The sequence below is a fragment of the Macaca fascicularis genome, chromosome 6, assembly GCF_037993035.2.
Source record: "Macaca fascicularis isolate 582-1 chromosome 6, T2T-MFA8v1.1".
NCBI lineage: Eukaryota > Metazoa > Chordata > Mammalia > Primates > Cercopithecidae > Macaca > Macaca fascicularis.
In genome coordinates, this window is record NC_088380.1 from 176,925,001 (window position 1) to 176,947,867 (window position 22,867).

Genomic DNA, 22,867 nt, shown 5'->3' on the forward strand with positions numbered 1-22,867 from the left:
GTAGGTGGCTCCGGCCAGCCCAGCCCCAGCATGAGCTCCTTCGACCTGCCGGCGCCCTCCCCACCTCGCTGCAGCCCCCAGTTCCCCAGCATCGGCCAGGAGCCCCCCGAGATGAATCTCTACTATGAGAACTTCTTCCACCCACAGGGCGTGCCCAGCCCTCAGCGGCCCTCCTTCGAGGGGGGCGGCGAGTATGGGGCCACCCCCAACCCCTACCTCTGGTTCAACGGGCCCACCATGACCCCGCCACCCTACCTGCCCGGCCCCAACGCCAGCCCCTTCCTGCCCCAGGCCTATGGCGTGCAGAGGTCGCTGCTGCCCAGCGTGTCGGGGCTTGGGGGGAGCGACCTGGGCTGGCTGCCCATCCCTTCGCAGGAGGAACTGATGAAGCTGGTGCGGCCCCCCTACTCCTACTCGGCTCTCATCGCCATGGCCATTCATGGGGCACCCGACAAGCGCCTCACCCTCAGCCAGATCTACCAGTACGTGGCCGACAACTTCCCCTTCTACAACAAGAGCAAGGCCGGCTGGCAGAACTCCATCCGCCACAACCTGTCGCTCAACGACTGCTTCAAGAAGGTGCCCCGGGATGATGACGACCCGGGTAAGGAGGCTTTGAGTGTGGGGGGTGTCCCCAAGGAAGGCTCACTTCCTTCCTTCCCAAGACCCCATTCTAGAAAGTTCTGACAAGGGCTGTGCCCCCCCAGAGACTGGGGGATGCTACCAGGCAGGGCAGAGGGGAGCTCAGCAGTGGAGGAGAACATGGGCCTGGGGGAAGATCGGGTTTTCAGTCCTGGCTGTGGTCCTGCCCAGTCAGTGACCTCCAGCAGGTTAGACCTCAGAGCCTCAGTTCCCTCATCAGAAAACCAGGGATAGTGATGGCATCTGCTTTGCAGGCTACAGTGGAGGTGATGAGATAATGTACACAAGGTCTTTGGTGTTATCAAGCGCTTAATCGCCAGCAGGAATTACGATCATCTGCATCTCCAGCACCCAGCACATAAAAAGTCTTTGGTGAATGAATGACTGGACCAAGTAAAGCCCAAGGGCATCCCAAGACTGCCGAGAAGAGGATCTGACCTGGGTTAAACAGCCACTATTGGCCCATTTTGCTGCCTGCCCTGTTTCTACTTATGTAACCTCCTTTAACCCCATGACACCCCTGCAGGGTAGCTCTTATTAAACCCATTCTACAGATTAGGAAAATAACACTCAGAGGTGACACAGAATGAAGTGATATGATGGAGCTTGAATTTAAACTCAGTTTTCTCTAACATCAGAAATTGTGAGCTTTTCCTTTCCAATGATGCATTTCTAAAACTCAGAGACCTGCAGAGAGGCGTGTACTAAATAGTCATGCATCCATTTCCCAGAATTAAAGTCCATTTTTGTTCCACCGCAGGAAGCCAAGGTATAGCTCAGAGGAACCCCAACTCTGCCCCATTTGAGGTTGGCAAGCGCCAGGCCTGTTTGTCCCCAGAAGAGGGCAAGTGTTCTGTCCAAGGACTGCTGTCACCCTCAGGCTGAGAGACGGTAGCAGGAAGAGTTCAGGACTTCCCTCGAGATGGTACCTCCCAGCTGCAAAGCCCCTTTCCATATCCAGTGTCGATCGTTCTCAGTGAGCCTGAGGAAGACGGGGGCAACGGGCCCACTTTTCAGACTAGGAAACTGAGGTTCTCCCAAAGCCTCTCAGTCAGTGAGGAGCAAAGCCAGGACTCAAGTCTGTCTTCAGACTCCAAGCCTAGGACTATTAGGGAGTCCCAGAGTTTTTCCTGAGTCTTCTTTTCCTTCGGCATTGAAAGCCCTCCATCCTGCATCCCCCAGCCTCTCAGCATCCTTGCCCCCAGTACTTCATCCTTCTTAAAGAGACCTACATTGCAAACTCCTTAATGCCTGTGCCTCTCGGCTGCAGTCCCAGAGGGCCCTGTCATGGGCTGCTTAATGAAAGATGGAGGTGGTGTGGTCCATCAGTTGATGGAATTCCTTCATTCCTCAGTCCCTACTTTTGGGTCTCTGTCTTCCTGTATCTGTCACCTTGTCTTTTAGTTTATGACAATAAGAAGGAACAGAAGCAAAGTGTTTTGTCCACCTCTCTACTTACCCCCTTTCACTTTTGTATCAGGCAAAGGGAATTACTGGACCCTGGACCCCAACTGTGAGAAGATGTTCGACAATGGAAATTTCCGCAGGAAAAGGAAGAGAAAATCAGATGTTTCCTCCAGCACAGCCACCTTGGCCTTAGAGAAGACAGAGAGCAGTCTCCTGGCAGGCAGCCCCAAGACCACGGAGCCTCAGGACATCTTGGATGGAGCCTCACCAGGGGGCACCACCAGCTCCCCAGAGAAGCAGCCCTCCCCTCCCCCATCGGGCACCCCTTGCCTTCACAGCTTCCTCTCCTCTATGACAGCCTATGTGAGCGGGGGGAGCCCCACGAGCCGGCCCTTGGCCACACCAGGACTGAGCCCTGAGCCCAGTGACAAGACGGGGCAGAACTCACTGAGCTTCAACTCCTTCTCCCCGCTCACCAACCTCAGCAGCCACGGCGGTGGGGGTGACTGGGCAAACTCCATGCCCACCAACACGCTTGGCTACGGAGGATCTGTGCTCGGCCAGTTCAGCCCTCACTTCTACAACAGTGTCAACACCAATGGTGTCCTCTACCCCAGGGAGGGCACTGAGGTCTAGGTACAGAACAGCTCCTCAGCCAGACGGACATGCCAGAAAGAAAAGCAGTGGAGGTCCTCCATGCCAGCCCCATGGTGGTCCATGACTGTGGAACTGCCCAGACATAAGCAGGAGCCTCCGAGGAATCCACCCTCTTTCTAGAACACTGGTTAAGGCTTCTGTTTATCACACATAGGCCCATACACAGAATCACCAACTTTGCAATGGAAATACTGGTACCTGCAGAGCAGCAATAACAGTGGCAGGTGCTGTACTAGGCTCTGTACTGGCCACACTTACTACTGACAGTCACCCTGTAAGGTTCACAAACCTCCCCATTGAACAGATGAGGAAACTGAGGCTCAAGGAGGTTAAGTAACATTTCCAGGGTTATATAAACTAGTAAATGGCAGAGCTAAGAGTCAAATCCAGTTCTATGTGATCCTCAGAGATTGGAGGCTGGGATAGAGAACTGGTTGAGTAGCCAAAGAAGGTCAGTGTGAAAAGCTTGCTATGGCAAATAGAGCAAAATCTCTCCGCTGCTTTCTGTCCACCAACATTTAGTGTCAGCCCCGGCACATCTTGTCCTGGTCCAAGACCTTATTCTGCTTGCCCCAACTTCCCTGCAGACACTCCTTTTGCTACCACTCAAGGAAGGAAGTCACCAGTGGCCTTAGTGCAGGAGACTCAGCCCTGGTGGCCCTGCAGAGCAATGCATGTAACATGTGCAGTGCATCCCCATGGAGAGACATCATTGCTCCCTAGCCCCCCAGAAACCTTGAGCAGATCCAGGGCTCAGTGAGAGGAGTGGTGTGTACCCCTAAATCCTTCCACCCCAGCAGTGCCCATCTGTAAAATCTTGTAAAGCCCAGTTTCCTGTGTGCATGTCATGGGCCAGTGAGCTGGAGATGGCTGAGTCTTCCAAGAGAAACAAGGCTGGATAAGCGCTGGTTTTTTTTGTTTTTTTTGTTTTTCTTTTTTAGCCCAGGAGAGGTGGATGTTTGTCTGAGAAAACAATGGCCTCAAGGGAGGGACTCAGGCCACCCTCACACGGGGTCTCTGCGTGATCTCCTGGATTTCTCCTTGTTTTTGTGAGTACTTTTTATGCCGGTGATGTTTCATCACAGAACACCCTGGGAAGTGTTGTTTGTTTTATTTTCTTTTTAATTAAAAAAAAAATGTGGTGCAGAAGCGTGGGCCTTCTTTATGAGATTCCCTGTCTCTCAGCTGCCTGGTGCGTTCAACAGGGGGCCAACTGCTGCCTGGAGCTGAAGGCATTTGGGACAGGAGACAGAGAAAGAATGCATATCAAGACTCAAGACTCTTTTCACCTCTGCATTGGTGTGGAGCCCAGACAAAAGCCCCCAAGGAAAAGAGGGGAGTCTGGGAAGGGAGGATAGGGTCTTGGAAGGAATCCATTAGTACCGTATCCCAGTCTTTATAGTTCATGCAAACCTCTTGATCATTTAATTCTAACAACCCTGCGAAGAGGGGGGTACTAGTCTCATTATACAGATGAGAAAACTGAGGGTCCGAGTGGTTGAGAGATTCGCGTGAAGTCCACATCCAGTCCATACCTAGGTTTGTCTGACCCTACACCTCATCATGCTTCAGGATGGTCTCAGATGTGACCAATGCTAGAGGCAGTAACAACAGTACTATGGGCTGCAATTCACTGAGGGCTGTGGGCAGTTCCTGGGTCAAGTGCTGTGTAGGTAGGACCTTTTTAATCCTTACAGCAGCCCATAAGTGTGTACGCTGGTGATCCCCTGGGGTCCCTGACACAATGCCTGCTGCAGGACTTGTGCATTGAAGCTGGATTTTTTGTTAGGAGTTCTCTCTTTAGGTGTGCACTGAGAGGGCTTAAACCAGGAATAGCTGGCCATTTGCATCGCTGCCTACTCAAACCCTGGGGCCTCTCTTTCCTTGGAGTGACAGAGGGGAGCTGGTAAATAACAACAACAATGACAATGATGATTGATGATGACGATGATGGTGATGATGATGATAAGAGCGTTCATCATGGGTTGACCATGTACAAGGCAGTGCATTAGGACTTGACCTACTTTATTGTATTTAATCCTCAAAATAATCCAGTGCACTCAATACCATTATTTTCATAGGTATTATTATTACCATTATTGTATAGGTAAGAAAACTGAGGCCCAGGGAGATTCATACCTTGATAGAAAGCAGCCACAGTCAGGACTCAAGCAGTTCCATTGATGCCTTGGCTAAAGTGCTTCTCCACAGAATCTAGCAATGGGGAGCCCAGGACTTACCACAGGACAGCAAAATCATGACAACCAAGAGAAAAAGAAGCAGGGCTGCCTGAGAAGCCCTTAGGCCCTTTCCCTGGGAGTCCTTTTCCACAGGGAGACTTCTGGCAGATTCCATGTGGCCTACAAAAGTAAAAGGATGGGACATGGTGTCAGACTGTCAGACTGTTAGAAAACCCAAGATAGGCCTGCCCCTCTCTGCAGAGAAAGGAAGCCTGCAGCTCGGAGGGAAGGCACTCCACAAATGTCACCAGGACAGTGAGGTCAGAGTCAGAATTAAAATGCAAGTCCCTGAAGCCCAGACTAGGATCCTTTATCACACTGGATCCCTCTGTCACCAAATTTGCCCAAACAGACCACCCTCTCCATTGATCATCTCACTGCCTGCTCTTCAGCTCCTACTCCTTCCCCTAGGTGGGTCTGCAATGGGCGAGGGCCTGGGCCAGAAACGAGGTGTGAAGGGGCCCAGGGAGAGCCCAAGCCAACCCGGAAGGGAGCCGGCCAAGGGAACCAAGGCCCACAACCTCAAGTCTCCAGTCTTCTTCAGCACAAAATTCAATGATGGGCACAAGCAGAAAGGAGAAAGTGTTTAGGGCTCTGACAACACAAAGACCCTGCCAACTCTTGCCTGTGGCCCTGCAAGGAGTTCCTGGTAGCAGCGCCAGGAGCTCATGGGAAGCGTGACTCTGCAAGCACCCAGAAGGGCACAGCTGAGGGGAGTCGCAGGCCAAGAAGGGGTCTCCCAGTAGCCTCCATGGAGGCTGCCTGCCCCTCCTTTGGTTCTCTTCCTCTGAGAAGAAGAGAGAGGGAGGGAGGCAGGGAGGGAGGAAAAGGTGGGATAGAGGAAGGGAGGGGTAAAGGACTGGTTATTTACCAAGCCCTTAATCGTGTGTGCAGTGCTGTGCATGGACACTTGCATGATTAGCCTCCTACTCTTTGGCTCCATGTTGAAGCCATGGTGTCCAGCATCCATAAAGGGTCTGAGAAAAGGGCCACCTGGAAGGCTGCCTGGAGGAGATGCGACTGGAGCTGAAAGATGGTGAAAGTGAGCTGATTCAAACCACTAATTTACCCTCACCCTCCAACAGCCAAACTCGAATCCTCCCCAAGCCCTGAGTTAGCGTGCCTCCATTTCCAAGTGACGTGGAGGTTGGGGGAAGTAGGCCTCAAAGCAGAATATATATGTATAATATACGTACATTTCATAATCCCATTTATTTTAGTAGGCAAAGTTGCAAGAGGAAAAGTTGGGCAATACTATACATAAAATACTAGCAGTCATTGTCTGGTGGCTAATAAAATATTAGGTGTGGCTTTTGGTCATTGTGTTTATCTCTTGTGTACAGTGGACATATTGTCACCCCAGGTCACCACAGCTAGATACCACTGCTTCCAGTGATAGGGGTGCAAGAGACCTGCCATATTGTCCCATGGTCCCCCCGCCAGCACAGATGACTGATCCTGAGGGACACCTGACCCAAGCTGAGGTCTTTCTGCTATGGCTGAGGAATGAGTCCCCTTAGCACAGACATGGCTCTTAGGCAGCCACCATTGAAAGAAAGGGGAATCAATGTGAGACCAACGACTTATCTAAAATGTGAGATTCAAGGCTGGGTGTGGTGGCTCCCACCTGTAATCCCAGCACTTTGGGAGACTGAGGCAGGAGGATCATTTGAGTCCAGGAGTTTGAGACCAGCCTGGGCAACACAATGAAATCCCATCTCTACAAAAGATTTAAAAAAATAGCCAGGTGTGGTGGCGTGTGCCCATAGTCTCAGCTACTCAGGAGGCTGAGGTGGGAGGATCACCTGAGCCCAGGAGACGGAGGTTGCTGTGAGCTGAGATCATGCCACTTCACTCCAGCCTGGGCAACAGAGTGAGACTCTGTCTCAAAAAAATAAAATAAAATAAAATAAATCGTGAGAGTCAGAAAAACAAATGCTCAGACTTACTGAAAAGCTAATGCCAAGCTGGTGAGAGTGTTGTGGGAGTTAAAAGGTGGGAGAAGCTCTCCTCGGAGTTCCTGGAGGGTCCAGCAGAGATCAAGGCACAAGACTGGAAAGGAAGGGGGATTTGAGGAGAGAGCGGAGGGGTCGCAGGGAAGTAGCCAGCATTTATGAGCCCCTGCCATGCACTAGGCCCTGGGGACTCATGGAACATGAAGTTGTCTCCTGTCATCTTCACAATGCCCTGGGCCTGGGGGAACATTTTAACCATTTGACCTATGCAGAAACTGGGACACCCAGGGTTTACGCAGCCTCTCAAGATCTCAGACCACAGTCTACACGCTTTAAATATTAGGCTCCCCCACACCCCTGTAAATGGACACTGTGAGGCCTGCCATCAAGTGAACCATCAGTCTCCTTGCTAGAGAGAGCATAGGGACATAGCATCCGTATCAGGAAAGCCACGTCGGCCAGCACATTACAGCATGCCCAAGCTTTGTCTCTGTGGGAGGCTCAACCCCCTGCCCTAGACACGGACTTCATGCCTGCCCCCTGCTTTCCTTCAGCCCAGAAGGAGAGAGACCTGGGCTGCTTTTTCAGCTGATCTGCCTTTTGATATTCTCCTTAGGAGCTGCTGTGAAAACACAATGAAATTGGCCTTTGTCTCTGACTTTCTCTATTCAGTGCTTCTTTGAGGTTCTTGTGGGGCAGAAATATTGCAATGCTGCAGGCACCATTTGCTTCCTTTTACTTGTGGGCCCCCACATGACCCATTGTACATATGCTCCTCCCTTGCAGAAGTATTTGGAATCCCAAGCAGAAGGCCAAAAATGCAGGGTGTGTCCTGGAGGTGGTATAACTATTTGGGGGAACTCTCCTGCTTTCTTTCAGTTCAGGCACATGAGGTAACAGCAACATTTAACATTTGTTGCATGTTTAGGACGAACTATGTACTTCCTTTTTTTTTTTTTTTTTGAGACGAGGTCTCACTCTGTCACCCAGGCTGGACTGCAGTGGTGTGATCTCGGCTCACTGCAACCTCTGCCTCCCGGGTTCAAGTGATTCTCCTGCCTCAGCCTCCCGAGTAACTGGGACTAGAGGCGCCCGCCACCATGCCTGGCTAATTTTTGTATTTTTAGTAGAGATGGGGTTTCGCCATGTTGGCCAGGCTGGTCTCAAACTCCTGACCTCAGGTGATCCACCCACCTCGGCCTCCCAGAGTGTTGGGATTACAGGTGTGAGCCACCGCGCCAGGCCTATGTACTTCCTATAGATTGCTTAACAATCTCAATGCCACTGAAGCTGACACTATCATTATTTGTATTTGGTATGGAAGTAAACCAGTATTCAGAGACATTGAGTAACTTTTCCACGGGGGCAGGAACTATAAAAGAATAATGCACAGAGTCGACAACTACATACAAATGAGTTGTTTCTGTACGGCAAAATCTCCATCAACAGAGTAGGAAAGTAAACACAAAGGGAGAGAACTGTTACAGTATACATGTCAAAAACTTAATAACTGTATTATAGGGAGATCTCTGGCAAATTAGTAAGATAAAGACTTTCCCAGCAGAAAATGGGCAAATCTATTTTCACCAACAAAGAAATGCAAATAGATAATAGACACATGAAAAGAAGCCTAGTCTCACAAATGATCAAAGAAAAAAGACCACAGTGATATTATTTCCTTCCCACTGACACATTAGCAAAGCCTAGAACTGTCAAGGATAGGAGGAAATAGGGGCCCTTGTCTCATATATTCTTGGATGAAGAACAAGGCAAAACGATCTTAAGGGCGATTTCAATAATGACCATGGAAATGTCTAATGTATATGTCTTTTGACTGGAGGATCTTTCTACTAGGAGTTTAATTTTGAGGCTGAGTATGCCAAGATGTATGTGCAAGATGTGCCTCACAGAGATGTTTATATTAGTGCAAAGCTTATATTAGTGAAATGCAGGAATAACTTGAATGTCTACCATCAGAAAAATGGAATAAATAAACCATGACATGGTTTATAATAATTCTGATGAAAGACTATGCAGCTACTGAAAAGGAATGAAAGAGATTTAGCAGAACTAACCGAAGCGATATCAATGATATCCTGCACAGGGAGAGGGCAGGGAGAAAGATACCAAACAGGATGGGTCAAATGTCTTAGATATGAGGATATATACTATGCGTTACTTAATGTAGGGAGGGTGAGTTAGGACATAGATGATCTTTCTTTAGCTACCGCAAACAAACTAGTCATATGTCACTTTCTCTCTTTTTTTTTTTTTGAGACGGGAGTCTCACTCTGTCACCCAGACTGGAGTGCAGTGGCACAATCTTGGCTGACTGCAACCTCCGCCTCCTGGGTTCAAGCGATTCTCCTACTTCAGCCTCCCAAGTAGCTGGGATTACAGGTCCCTGCCACCATGCCCAGCTAATTTTTGTAGCTTTAGTAGAGACAGGGTTTCACCATATTGGTCAGGCTGGTCACGAACTCCTTACCTCACCATCTGCCTGCTTGGCCTCCCAAAGTGCTGGGATTACAGGCGTGAGCCACCACGCCTGGTCACATGCCAGTTTCTCCAGTGGCTCTTCCTTTCTTTTGGTGCCTTGGAGAGAGCACTGGATTGGAAGTCAGATGCTCTGCATTTGAGTGCTGACTCTATCACTATTTAATGCAGTCCTGGCACTTATGGACTTTGGTTTACTTGACTGGAAGAGGAAAGAGCAGAATAAAATGAAAGCTGGGCTTCCTTTAGCTTTGACCATCTGTTTTATGTTCGTGGTCATATTTTGATGCCCCAAAGAACCCTGAGAAGTAAATGAGGACAGGGAATATCTCCATTCCCCAGATGACATACACAGAATTGAGGCCTTTTGTTAGTGAAGCAGCAGGTTTGGGGACCAGGTGTAGTTATGTGAGCTGTCTCCAATGTCATGGAGTGCAGGTGAGGAAATGTCAGAGCTCATGTAGACTTAAAAACTCCCCAAATTTGGTATGTGAGAAAGCTTGGACTGCCATAATAAAATACCACAGACCAGGTTGCCTAACAACAGAAATTTATATTCTTATAACACTGGAAACTGCAAATCCAAGATCAGGATGCCAGCATGGTCAGATTCTGGTGAGGGGCCTTTCCTGGCATGCAGATGGCAGACCTCTTGCTATGTCCTTACATGGCTGAGAGAGAGAGGGAGGGAGATAGTTCTTCTGCTTACAAGGCCATCAATGCTATGGGATTAGGAGGACATCCTGGTAACCTCATTTAACCTTAACTAGCTCCCAAAAGCCCTGTCTCCAAACATAGTCACACTGGGATTAGAGCTTTAACAAATGAATGAGCCGAGGTGCTGGGAGAGTGGACGCCATTCAGCTCACAGCATGTGGCTATGCAGGAGAGAAAGAACTAACCAGCGCGAAAACAGACATTGGATGAACTTAGGGCCAACAGAACTGAGAGGAAGCTCTTGAATGCAGCTCTTCCACGTGCAAGTCTCAAAAACTGGACTTCTAGGGGAAACAGGATATAGTAGACGATGAAAAGATCACATATTTTGGAGAGTGACTTTCCCAGTTCAAACCCTGGCTACTACCATGCTGTTGGGCAAATCCCCTAGAGGCCTTGGGTTTCTCATGTCTAAAATGGAGGTATTTGGACCCGCCCCACAGGTTCATCAAGCGGCTGTGAAGACAAAATGAGATAAGGCTGAGTTTCTGGGCACGTGGGGCACACGGCACTGGCATACACAGATGATTTTAGGTGACTTGTGGATAAGGCATTAGACAACACTGACGCAGAGGAGAAAGCTGTTCTTTTCTAACTGGGTTCAGGCGTTCCTCTTTTCATCCAAAGAGAAAAGTCCAGCTTGATGCACACATGTCGTCAGCACCTCCCAATACCTGCCAATCTCCCTTTTCCACAAAGGCTTTAAGCCCTTTGCAGGAAATAGTATCCAACAATAATTGAAGAAGAGTTTGCATTTATTTTTACAATTACCTTCTCTATATGGGAAGTGAGGCTGGTTTACTTTTTAAAGTCATGACATAAAGTTTCCTTTTCAAATAAATTTATTTTAGAAAAAAAGAGCTGATTTAAAGAAATAATAGCAAGTCAATGATAGTGCAGGTGAGATGTGACTATGGCTAAAACAAACCAACCAACAGAAACCGCTCAGCAAGAGCAATGCTTGAGTGACCGAATTTGGTGCAACTCTGTTGCTGGAGATAAAGTACCAGACCCAGAGAGAACAACATGGGCATGGGAGGTAGGACTGACTTGCAGCTCCCACTTGGATGGACAGAACAGCATGTGGAGACTCACATCGTGAGCTTTTGCTCCAAGAACTACTGCGGGAGCATACCAGGAAAATGAAAAGAATACACAGAACCTTTGAAAGAAGAGGGTTGCCGCTGCAAAAGCTGAGACAGCTGAAAAACGGTGAGTGCCCAAAGTGTGAGGGGGGAAAGTCCACCTCCGAACACACATCCTCACTGGGGAACCTGAAAATCCAGATCACCCAAGGACGATTGAACCTTACCTAAAGCGTATACTGCCTAGGTGATGGGTATACCAAAATCTCAGAAATCACCACAGCAGAACTTATCCATATAACCAAACACCTGTTCTCCAAAACCTACTGAAATTTAAAAAAAAAAAAAAAAAAGAAGAAGAAAAACAACATAACCACTGAAGGAAAGGCTGGAGATCTTGGTAATGTATACCTAGCAGATGCATTTATTTAAAACGTAGGAAAATTAAGAAAATAATGTGAGATAACCTTAGAAAGAAGACTATGACCACATTGTTAGGCTACCTCGAGCTATAATGAAGCTTTAAATAAAATTAATTTTGCAACAGTGTTTTTAATGTATTGGAGTAGAGACAGAAAATACATAAAGGACCTATTTAAAGGCTTTTCAGTGACTTGAGTGAAAAGACTGTACCAACATAAGGTTTTGTCTTGATTACTGCTGGTATTTCCACCTGCTAACACCTAGTACCTACTAGGTGAATAATACATGTTTGTTGAATTACTAACTTAATGTATAATAAAGAAATGCTTAATTAATGAAATAAGAGAGGCTGAACTAATATAATGATAATGGTAATAGAAAATAAGGAACAAATAGAAAAATATTGTTGAGACATAATCAATGTGATTTAATATTAGATTGGAAGTGGAGAATGAATATATGAGTTTGGATTTTGGAGCCCGGGTGCATTGGGGGTGGAGTAGGGAAGATAATGAGGTTTTTATCCTCACTTGTATGTAGAAAAAATTTTTAATTGTTAATCTTTTATTGGAGGTATAAACTGTGGTTGAGCTTGGTAAATCCCCATAGTACAGAAAGGAACACAAGAAATTGATCATAATTAACATGACATTGAATTTACAAATTATCTAGCTCTACTTTTTGGAATGGCTAGAAACAGTGTTCTTAGCTAAGTTCTAAAAGGATTCTAAGCAACCTGCATATTTCAATGAATGGATAGCTCAGGTCCCACTCAGCTTTTCTCAACAGAAAATACAAAATGAAAAAAGCTAATTAAGTAGAAAAGCTGCCCTATAGTTCATCTCACAATTTTAGAAGCAACCCATTTTACTTTAAGTACTCCTAACAGATACCTTCTAAAAGGCAAGGATACTGGTAAAAATAAAACAACGTTCCCAACTCACAAGGTTTCCATCTCTGCCCTGATGAATGGTAAAATAATCAAGATGATTTACATACTCCTCACTGTGATATCTGGCTATTTGCTAAAACAGATGTTTGGTTTTTGTACCATAGATATCTTGAGGTTCCCCTAGGCAGAAAATCATAGGAGAAAGGAATCTCTCCTGGAAGACAGAATCTTAGAGAGGAAATCACATTGATCAATCTGACCAACCTCTCTTTGGAATTTTAAAGTAAAGCGTAAGTAAAAGATGATATTTGGCTACCTTAATAGTCGCTTAGCAATCATAGGATATTACTAGGAAGTCACATTTCTTGTTCAGGGAAACAAGCACATTAGATTTTCCTGAAGTTTTACAATCTAAACACAAATAGACTCAGACCTGTTAACTGGAAATGGGGCCTTTTGTTAGAGTTCTTTGATCTTCTTGATACATTCTGTGTACATAGGAAAATAACTGCCTGTATCAGTCACCATAAAGAGGTTTTAAGTATATGATAAACATTAATCACTTCACATCCGAACTAACAGAAGCAAATTGTTAAGGCCAGGCTGGTCTCCCTGCAAGCAACAAGGACTTCATAGGAGTGTAGTAAGGAAATGGAAACATATTACATAACCATATATACAATTGCATACTGCTCAGCCAACAGTTTTTATTCTGGAGTAGTAATCTTGTGTTCAAGATCCAGTCTGCGATCCATTCAATCCGGTGCTTTACAAACAGTGTTCTCTCCTGTATAAAAATTCACGGGCAGCCAGAAAAAAAAACTTACTAGAAACAGTAATGTGTGTTACTTGGAAAAGGCAGATCCCCCCTGTTCTCTTCTCCACGGGAGACAGCACCATCGGCCTCTGTTGGAGCAGTTGGTCCCTCCTGTGAGGCCTTCCGGGTGTCTGCTCCATCAGGGCTGCGGAGAGACTTGCATTCTGGAAGGAGTAGGTTGACCAGCACCTGTGGGAGATGCTGCTGACAGGCATAAGAGGGGAATGAAGCTGCTTAGGCTCTCCCCTCAGGCAAGGCTGGTCCCTTGTCACCTGCAGGGATTCTACCTTTAGCCTGAGTGAAGTGGTTTACATTGTCCCCAGCAAGAGGCTACAGAGAAGACTTTGTCTTCCTGGCCCTGCTCAAAGTTGAGAGCTCAAACCACCCTAAGGACTCTAACCATCCCAAAGGTCTGCAGCGGCCCCCCTCACCATTTTCTGACCAGCCCAGGCAAAGCACAGCATTGGCATTGTTGACTGGGCTGCTTGGACTGAAAAGACAAGACCTGGGTGGCAGGGCCACCTGTCCCGCTGTCTCAGCAGGTTTGCCTGACTCTAGATTTCCCTCAGAGGCCAAAAAACGGAGTCTCCAGGAATTACAGAACACAGTTTCTGGCAGGCACTTTCAAGGGTTTCCAACTCCTTCCCTGTGCAAAGGAGAAAACCCAAGCCCAGAGAAGGAAACGGACTTCCCAGAGCCACACAGCAAGTTAGCAGCAGAGCTAGCACAAGAATTCTAGCATCCTGAATCATTAGCTAGGATTACCTATTTCCAGAAGAGAGTTTTTCAATGTACAAGTATAGTAGAAATGTGAGCCTCCCAGACCTCACTATATAAAGCAATCAGAAAGGGGAAGGGAATTAACAGCTATTAGATTGGCACAGAAGATTTTGCCATTGAAAGTCATGGCAAAAACCACAATTACTTCTCTGCCAAGCTAATATTAAGCACTAGATACTGTTTTAGTGTTTAAATGAAAATATCTCATGTGGTCCTGTTACTCTTGCCTCCTCTGCAACCCCTCCATTTCCTGTAAAGTATGAAGGGAGATCTCAGAGAGTAACTTGCCATTTAGATTAGCAAGATGTAGTGGGAATAGCATGAACCTTGGAACCGGGTAGGCCCAGTTCAGTCAAGCATGAGGGTATGGCCTTGATCGATGAGAACTCCACTGAGTTCAGGATCTTCATCTGTAACTTGAGAGTAATAATCCTGGCCTCCCATATCTGGTAAGATCAAATTATCATGCAAAGTGCTTGGAGAAGAGTAGGTGTTCAAAAACAGTGGCTTGTAAACAAATATTTAGAGTATCTGTATTCTGATATTTGCAATGACATGGATAAAGTTTAAAAACACTATGCACCTCTACTTCTGGCTAAATTACTCTTACCAGATCCTACCTTTGAATTGATAACGAACTATAAACTTTGTGGAGAAAAACAAAAACAAAACAACACCACGATCTAAAGTCACTGAAGAGTAAACAACAGGCAAATTCTCAAGTGGGGTTAATTTTAAAAAGGGATCTGCATGGTGAGTTACCTGTTTTGTGGTATATACATAGGCCTTTACTGTATCTTTTATCTTTACCCAAATCTCTGGTTGGTTCCTGAACCATGCACGTACAGGATGGGCTCTAGACAGATGAGAATAAAAGAACTCAATTTGGATTTTAGCTGCAGCCCAAGATGCAAAATTTGCAGTTTGAGCCAAATCAGGTTAATTGCCTACTAAACCAAACAAACAACGAAAACCAAAATCTCAATACTCTGCAGAGGAATATACAAAAATGCAGGGTTTTCACAACATTCCAATGTCCAGAATACAGAATCCAATATTACTCATCACATGAAGAAGCAGGAAAATGTAACTCACTCTAAAAAGAAAAGATAATTAAAGAAGGCTGACCTGATATGACTCGATAATGGAATTATTAGACTAGAATTGATAAATTGATAAGTAGCTATTGTAACTGTGGTTATAATAGGCTTTGGGAGAATGGTCAGATGGCTTAAATGTATTTTTCATGTGGAATGAATGTGAATTATTAGGTGCCAGAGGAAAGACTGTGGCAGGTTGAATAATGTTGCCTAAATATCCACAGGTCCTAATCCATGGAATTTTTGAATATTACTTATATGACAAAGAAATTTCGCAGGCATGACTAAGTAAAGGATCTCAAAATATGGAAATTTTCCTGGATTACCCATGTACATCCCAAGTGCAATCACATGTGTCTTTGTAAGAGAGAGGCAGAGGAATATTTGACTATAGAAGAGGGAGTGTGAACTGTGAAGACAGAAGCAAGAGACTAGAGTGATATAAAGAAAGGACCATGAGCCAAGAAATTCAGGCAGCTAAACGAGTTTAAAAAGTCAATGAAATGGAATTTCCCCAAGATATTCCAGAAAGTACCAACCCTGCCAACACTGACTTTAGTGCAATAAAACTGGTTTCAGACTTCTGGCCTTCAAAATTGTGAAATAATATATTTGTGTTCTTAAGACACCAAGTAGTCTGTGGTAACTTGGTACAGCAGCTATAGAAAACGAACACAGTAATTTTTCTCAAGGAAAGAGAAAGACGATTGTAATGAATGGAAAGTTAGGACATCACGCACAAAAAAGAGAAAGCGTAGAAAAATCAAAATTCTGGAAATTCTAGAACTAACATATAAAATGTCTTTTGAAAATCACTAGCTGGTCCTAACAACTGGACGGAGATGACAGAGAAAGAATCAGTCAATTTGAAGATAATTATCCAATCCAATGTTGAAGACAATTTTCCAATCTAAAGAAAGGGGTGAAGAGAAAAGATGAACACAGATTTCTAGACCTATGGAACAATAGCAATAGATTTAACATGTGTGTAACTGGAGTCTCAGAAGCAGAAAAGCAAGAAAGTAGATCCAAAACTACATACTTGAAAAAGTAATAGCCAATGTCCCCCCCAATTTGGTAAAATACATCAATTTACAGGTTCCAGACCTCAGCAAAATAAATACAAATAAAATCTTACCTATGCACATCATAGTCAAACTTCTGAACTCTAAAGACATACAAAAAAATTGAAACTAGCCAGAGAAAATAGCACATTTTATGTAAATGAATAGTGACTTCTTTTTTGTTTTTGTTTGTTTGTTTGTTTTGTTTTTTGGGACACAGTCTCACTCTGTTGCCAAGTTGGAGTGCAGTGGTATGATCTATGATCTTGGCTCACTGCAACCTCCACCTCCTAGGTTTGATAGATTCTCCTGCCTTAGCCTCCCAAGTAGCTGGGACTACAGGTGAGTGCCACCAAGCACAGCTAATTTTTGTATTCTTAGTAGGGACGGAGTTTCACCATGTTGGCCAGGATGATTGCGATCTCCTGACCTCGCCATCCGCCCACCTTGGCCTCCCAAAGTGCTAGGATTACAGGTGTGAGTCACTGCACCCAGCCATGAATAGTGACTTCTTAGCACAAACTATGGAAGCCAAAACATAGTAGAACAACATCTTTAAAGTTCTGAAAGAAAAAAAAAATCTGTTAACTCAGAATTCTATAACCAATAAAACTATCCTTCCTTCAAGAATGAATGTAATCCCATGTTCATGGATCAGGAGAATTAACATGGGTAAATGCCAATACTCCCCAAATTGAACTATAGATTCAATGGCTTCCCTACCAGAATCCTAGGTGCTCCTTTATAGAAATTGTCAAGCCAATCCCAAAATTTATATAAAATTGCAAGGGGCTCAGAATAGCCAAAACAATTCTAAAAAAGAGAGACAAAGTAGAATAACTCACACTTTCTGACTGAAAAACTGACTGCAAATCAACAATAATCAAGACAGCATGCTATTAGTACAACGACAGGCATAAGGACCAAAGGAATAGGATTAAGAGTTTAGAAATAAACCTATACATCTAATTGAAACTCATTTTTGACGAGGGTGCCAACACCATTCAATGGGGGAGAATAATTTTTTCAGTAAATGGTGCTGGGACAACTGGAAAGTCACATGCAAAAGAATAAAATTTGACCTTTGTATCATACCATGTACAAAATTTAACTCAAAATGGAAGGACTTAAATGTAAGAGCTGGAAGTATGAAACTCTTAGAAGAGAACATAGGAGTAAATCTTCATGACTTTCCATTTAGCAAAGGATTCTTAGATGCAGCACTAAATGCATAGGAAATAACAAGATTAATACATCGAGCAACATCAAAATGAAAAACTTGTGTGCATCAAAGGACACCAAAAAGAAAGTGAAAAAAAACAATGCTCAGAAGGAGAGAAAATATTCACAAATCATATATCTGATAAAGGACTTGCATGTAGCTTATCTAAAGAGCTCTTACAGCTCAATTCTAAAAAGACAAATAACCAATTAAAAAGGAGCAAAGTCTCCGAATAGACATTTCTCCAAGAAAGATGTACACATGGTCAGTAAGCACATAAAGATGTTTGATACTATTAGTGATCAGGGAAATGCAAATCAAAATCACAATGAGGTACCACTTCATACCCACTAAGATGGCTAGATTCAAGAAGTCAGATAATAACAAGTGTTAGCAAAGATGTAGAGAAGTTAGAACCCTCATATACTGCTGGTGGGAATGTGAAATGGTGTAGCTACTTTGAGAAACAGTCTGGCAGTTCCTCAAATGATTAAACATTGAGTTACCATATGAACCAGATCCTAGATATCACCCAAGAGAAATGAAGCATGTCTGTACAAAAACTTGTATCACAAATATTTATGGCAGCATGATTTATAATAATCAAATGGTAAAAACAACCCAAATCTCCATTAATGGGCAAGTGGTTAAACAAACTGTGGTATATCCACACAATGGATTATTGAGCTATAAAAATAAATAAAGCATTGATACATGCTACAACCTGTATGATGAACATTGAAAACATTATACTGACTGCAAGAAGCCAGTTACTAAAGTCTATATATTTTACGATTCCATTTATATGAAAGCCCAGAACAGGGCAATCTATAGTGACAGAAAATAGATTAGTTGTTGCTTAGGACTGACGAGGTTTGGGAGGATGTGGAGGTGATAACTAGAGGGTATTAGGTTTCTTTTGGGGTAATGAAAATGTTCTAAAATTGACTGTAGTGATGATTACACTTATTTGTGAATATACTAAAAAATTGAATTGTACGCTTTAAACAGGTAAATTGTATGATATGTGAATTATATCTTGATAAAGTTTTTTTTGAAAAAGAAGAAATGTAATAAAAAGACATTTTCAGATAAAAGGAACTAAAAGAATTTATTGACAGCAGATCTGAACTAAAGAAAATTATTTAGGCTGAAGGGATATGATACTAGATGGAAACTCAAATCTTTCAGAAGGAATGAAGAACATCAGAAATGGAAAAAAAATCTGTGTAAATATGAAAGTCTACTTTTTCTTTTTAATTTTAAAAAAATGCACAAACTGAAGCCAAAAAAACTCCATCATATTATAGAATTTATAATGCACATAGATAAAATACAAATTACATACACTATATGTATGTAGATATAATACAAATTACGGTATTTCATAAAACATGGGGCTGGGGTGGGAAGGTAAATGGGTCTCTATGAGTGCAAGGTTATTGTGTACATATTTTGTGAAGTGATACAATCTTAAGTCTAAATAAACTGTGAAAACTTAAGGATGCAACCCCTAGAAGAGCCACGAAAAATAATGCAAAGAGGTGTAACTAAAAAGCTAATGAATACACTGAAATAGAATTCTTAAAAATATTCAAATAATCTTTTTTAGAAACTGATCTATAAATCAATGATTTAAAAAAAACCAAAATTTGAGGAAACCATAAAATAGTAGCCTTAAATCCTACCATATCAATAATTACCTTAATTTTTAACGAACTAAACACTACAATTAAATGGCAGAGGTTTTCAGAATAGATTTTTAGAAACAACTCAACTATATACTATCTATAGAGACACACTTTAAACAGAAAGAACACAGGTTGAGGATGTAAATAGTAACTAAGAAGGCAGAAGTGGACATATTAACATCAAGTAAAATCGACCTCAAGACCAGGAGTATTACCAGAGCAATAAAGAGACTTTCATAATGATTATATGACCAATTCATCAGGTGGGCCTATATTCATAAATAGAAAAGCTTTACATACATGAAGCAAAAAATGACAGAATGAAAGGGAGAAGCAGACAATTTCACATACTCGCTTGGAGATTTTAACATCCTTCTCTCACCAATCAACAGAACAAATAGCTCAAAAAGTCACTAAAGACAGAGAATCTGAACAACACTAGCAGCCACTTTGACCTAGTATTTACAGAACACTGCATCTAACAGTACAGAATACATATTCTTTTCAAGGGCATATGGTATATCCTCCATGTGCTGAGCCATAAAACAAGTCTAATTGAATCAAAAAATAATTTTTAAACATCATGCTATGTAAAACAAAGTAAACACAAAAAAGTACATTCTGTATTACTCCATCTACGTTGAATTCTAGAGTAAGCAAAGTAAATCTTTAGTGACAGAAAGTAAATCAGTAGTTGTCTGGGGCTGGGGTGGGGGCAGAGGGGAATATTGTTTGGGAAAGGACCCTGCTGAACCTTCTGGAATGATGGAAACATTCTATATCTTGATTATTTTGATGATTACGTGAGTATATACATCTGCCAAAACTCATGGATCTGTACGCTTAAAGTAGATGCATTTTATTGCAGGTAAATTACACCTCAGTGAAGTTGATTAAAAGAAAAGCAGATGTTTGGAATTCACACTAGAAGTGACAAAGCTGGTTAGAACACTTGCTGGGGCTGGTTCCAGAGCACTGAATGAATTAGCCGCCAATATTTGAAACCTGTGAGATTTCAGGCAAATATCAGGACTTAGGCATCTCTGAAAAGTAGGAAGCTCTGGCCATGCTGAACCAAGCTTCCCCTGGCAAACTACGGCAGGAGCTGAGCAGCAGCTAACCCATTCAGTGGAGCACTCCCTTCCCGTGGCCAGTCTGCCTGCTTCCCTCACTTAGTGACCCATCTAGCCCTGAAGGTTTTTGTGACCACTTGGCTAGGGTTTGTAGTGGTTACCACTTACTAATTTACCTGCTATCGCATCTACGTGTATCTCTCAGCATCTGACTTACACTCTTATCAGGCATAGATACACGTAGTTTTATCTTTATATTTGAGCACTTACTATGTGTAAGTTGCATTGCTACGCAGTTTGTGTATATTATCAAATCCTTAGAACAATCCTACATAACAAGTTCTACCATCCCCATCTTGTAAATGAGAGAACTGACACACAAAGAGTTGAAGTTCATACCCCATTGGCAATAAGTGGCGGAGCCAGAATCTAAACTGTCGGAGTTTAGAACTGTCTGATTTTAGGGCTTGTGCTTGTCCAAGGACGCCCTATTGCACAACTCCGTGAGCCATTCACATTGCAGTCCCCTGAGCTGTGTGGGCTCCAGGAGCTGCCACTTGCATTCGCTACAATGCAAATGGTGGCCTTTTATGCTAACTAGGGAAAGTTTCTCCTTATAAGATGAAAAGGATGAAATAGCTCATCTGCGGAGTGAGGGGAGAGGGTCCTTCTAGCTCTGATTTGATTCAGTCAACAACATTTTCTTAGCACTTACTTTATGCCACATGCTGATCTGGGTATAGAAGATACAGCAGTGAAAACATTCCCTGTTCTCATGGAGCTCACCTTCGAATGGGAGAAACAACCAATAAAAACATAAGCAAGTTATTGCTTATATCAATTATATCAAAATGTAATCTGATGCCAAGTGATGATTATTACTATGAATTAAACCAAAGCAGGGTAAAGATTCAGACAGTGACTGGGGACACTATTTAAGATAGGGAGGTCCAAGAAGGCTCTCTGAAGAGGTGACATTTGAGCAGCCAGCCATGCGAAGCCAGACATGTGAAGGAGCCATCCATGGAAATATCTGAAAAAAAGGCATTCCTGGAGGCTGTGGGAACAGCAAAGTACAAAGAGCCCGGAGAGGAAATGAGCTGGGCACGTTTGAGGAACGACCAAAAGACTAGTCTGGTCGGGAGGGTGAAGGAGAAGAAGCTGGTATGACCTCACAGTCCTTGGGAAGGAGATTGAGAATTTGCACAGAAGGAGAGATGGGAGACAATAAGCTTAGGACTCTCTGAAGGGCAACCAAAGGGCTCAGCACTCAACCTCAGGAGCAGCCGGCAACCCTCCTGAATAGTGTGCCAATTGAAGTGCAGGCAGCAGTGCTCTAATTGTGGTTGTTTTTTCCAAAATACAGATGGCATTAGCCTGGTTTCCAGCAGGATGCTGATGACATCTGGTCTGCTTTCGATAAATCCTGCTTATGTAAAATTTCAGCTCCATTTCAGTCACCAAAACCGCTGACTCATTCTATCTGAATCTCAGACTGTAGGATGTGCTGGACAAAGAGGGAAACAATGTCCCTGAGTGACAAAGTGGACACATTCCAGCCCTGCCGTCACCCATTCGCTTATGTGAATCCCTCCTCTCTGCACCTCAGACCCTTCTCTGTACAAGGGGGCTACCCAGGCCTAATTTACAGGGAGGCCGATGATAATTAATCAAGATCAGGTTGTTTGAAAACATTTTGCTCAGGACCAGTTAATGTATTTACTTGTTTGTTTTCTGTTTTCTCAACCATCCTGTAGACTCCCTGATAGCAGGGTCCTGTCCATCTGGTTCATTGCAGCCACCTCAGGACAGAGCACAGAGCCTGGCACCCCGTAGGTGTGCTCAACAATTACTTGCTGAATTAATAAAGAGTATTGCTTATTAACCATCTGCAGATAGAATGTTGGATATGGCTTCAGGAACTTTTAGTTTCTGAATGTTACCAGAAAGGAATTTTCTCTGTCAGGCCCAAATGGCTACTGCATGATTTGTCTGTGTGAAGGTGAGTAGGGGATGGTTATTTCCATGTCAGTTTCTCTCTGAATGTGCACATTTGACTGTGAACCTGTTAACTCATCCCACCTGCCTTTGAATTTTCTACCCAATCTACTAATTTGGACAAGAGAGATGACATTGGCTGGTATCTATCCCAAAACCTACTATGGAGAAGGAATTAAATAATGTCCTTAAGTAATGCATTTATTACTAACTAGGGAATTTAATTTTTGGTAAATATTTATTGAGCATCTCCATTTGAAAGGTGGGACTCAACATAGGTTAAGTCACCTACAGTCCCTTTCTTCAAGGAACTTAAATTCTAGTAGGAAAGACAGACATACATACATCAACTCATCATACAAATAATTAACTGCAATTGAAATCAAAGCTAAGAAGGACAAGCACAGATGCTACAAGTATGTTCATCAGGGCATCTGACTTGGTCCAGGTGTCAGGGAAGGTTTCTGTGAAGGGACAAGGTTTGAGCTGAACCTGAAAGATGAGAACAGAGAAAAGCTCTGAGCCAGGCAGAGGGAGCAGCCAGCATAAGACCCAGTCCTGGGAAAGTTGCATTTCTTGAAGATCAGAAAGGAGGCTGATGAAGGAGA

General features: G+C 43.7%; 1 protein-coding gene across 3 annotated transcripts in view; it reads left to right on the top strand.

Annotated features, from left to right (window-relative positions):
- FOXI1 (forkhead box I1) overlaps positions 1-3,852 on the top strand; it is a 3,883-nt gene extending 31 nt beyond the window's left edge. Inside the window, exons 1-3 of one of the 3 annotated variants that reach the window (XR_012414334.1) lie at positions 1-604; positions 897-1,567; positions 2,123-3,852. The exon at positions 1-604 is cut by the window's left edge and continues 31 nt beyond it. Coding sequence is in view for 2 of the 3 variants with exons in the window: in XM_005558489.5 (XP_005558546.3) it covers positions 31-604; positions 2,123-2,685 (1,137 nt within the window). In the remaining variant the exon portion in view is untranslated. The remainder of the gene's footprint in view (positions 605-896; positions 1,568-2,122) is intronic. The other 2 variants (XM_073994717.1, XM_005558489.5) reach the window with 2 other exon arrangements.
- The last annotated feature ends 19,015 nt before the right edge of the window (positions 3,853-22,867 follow it).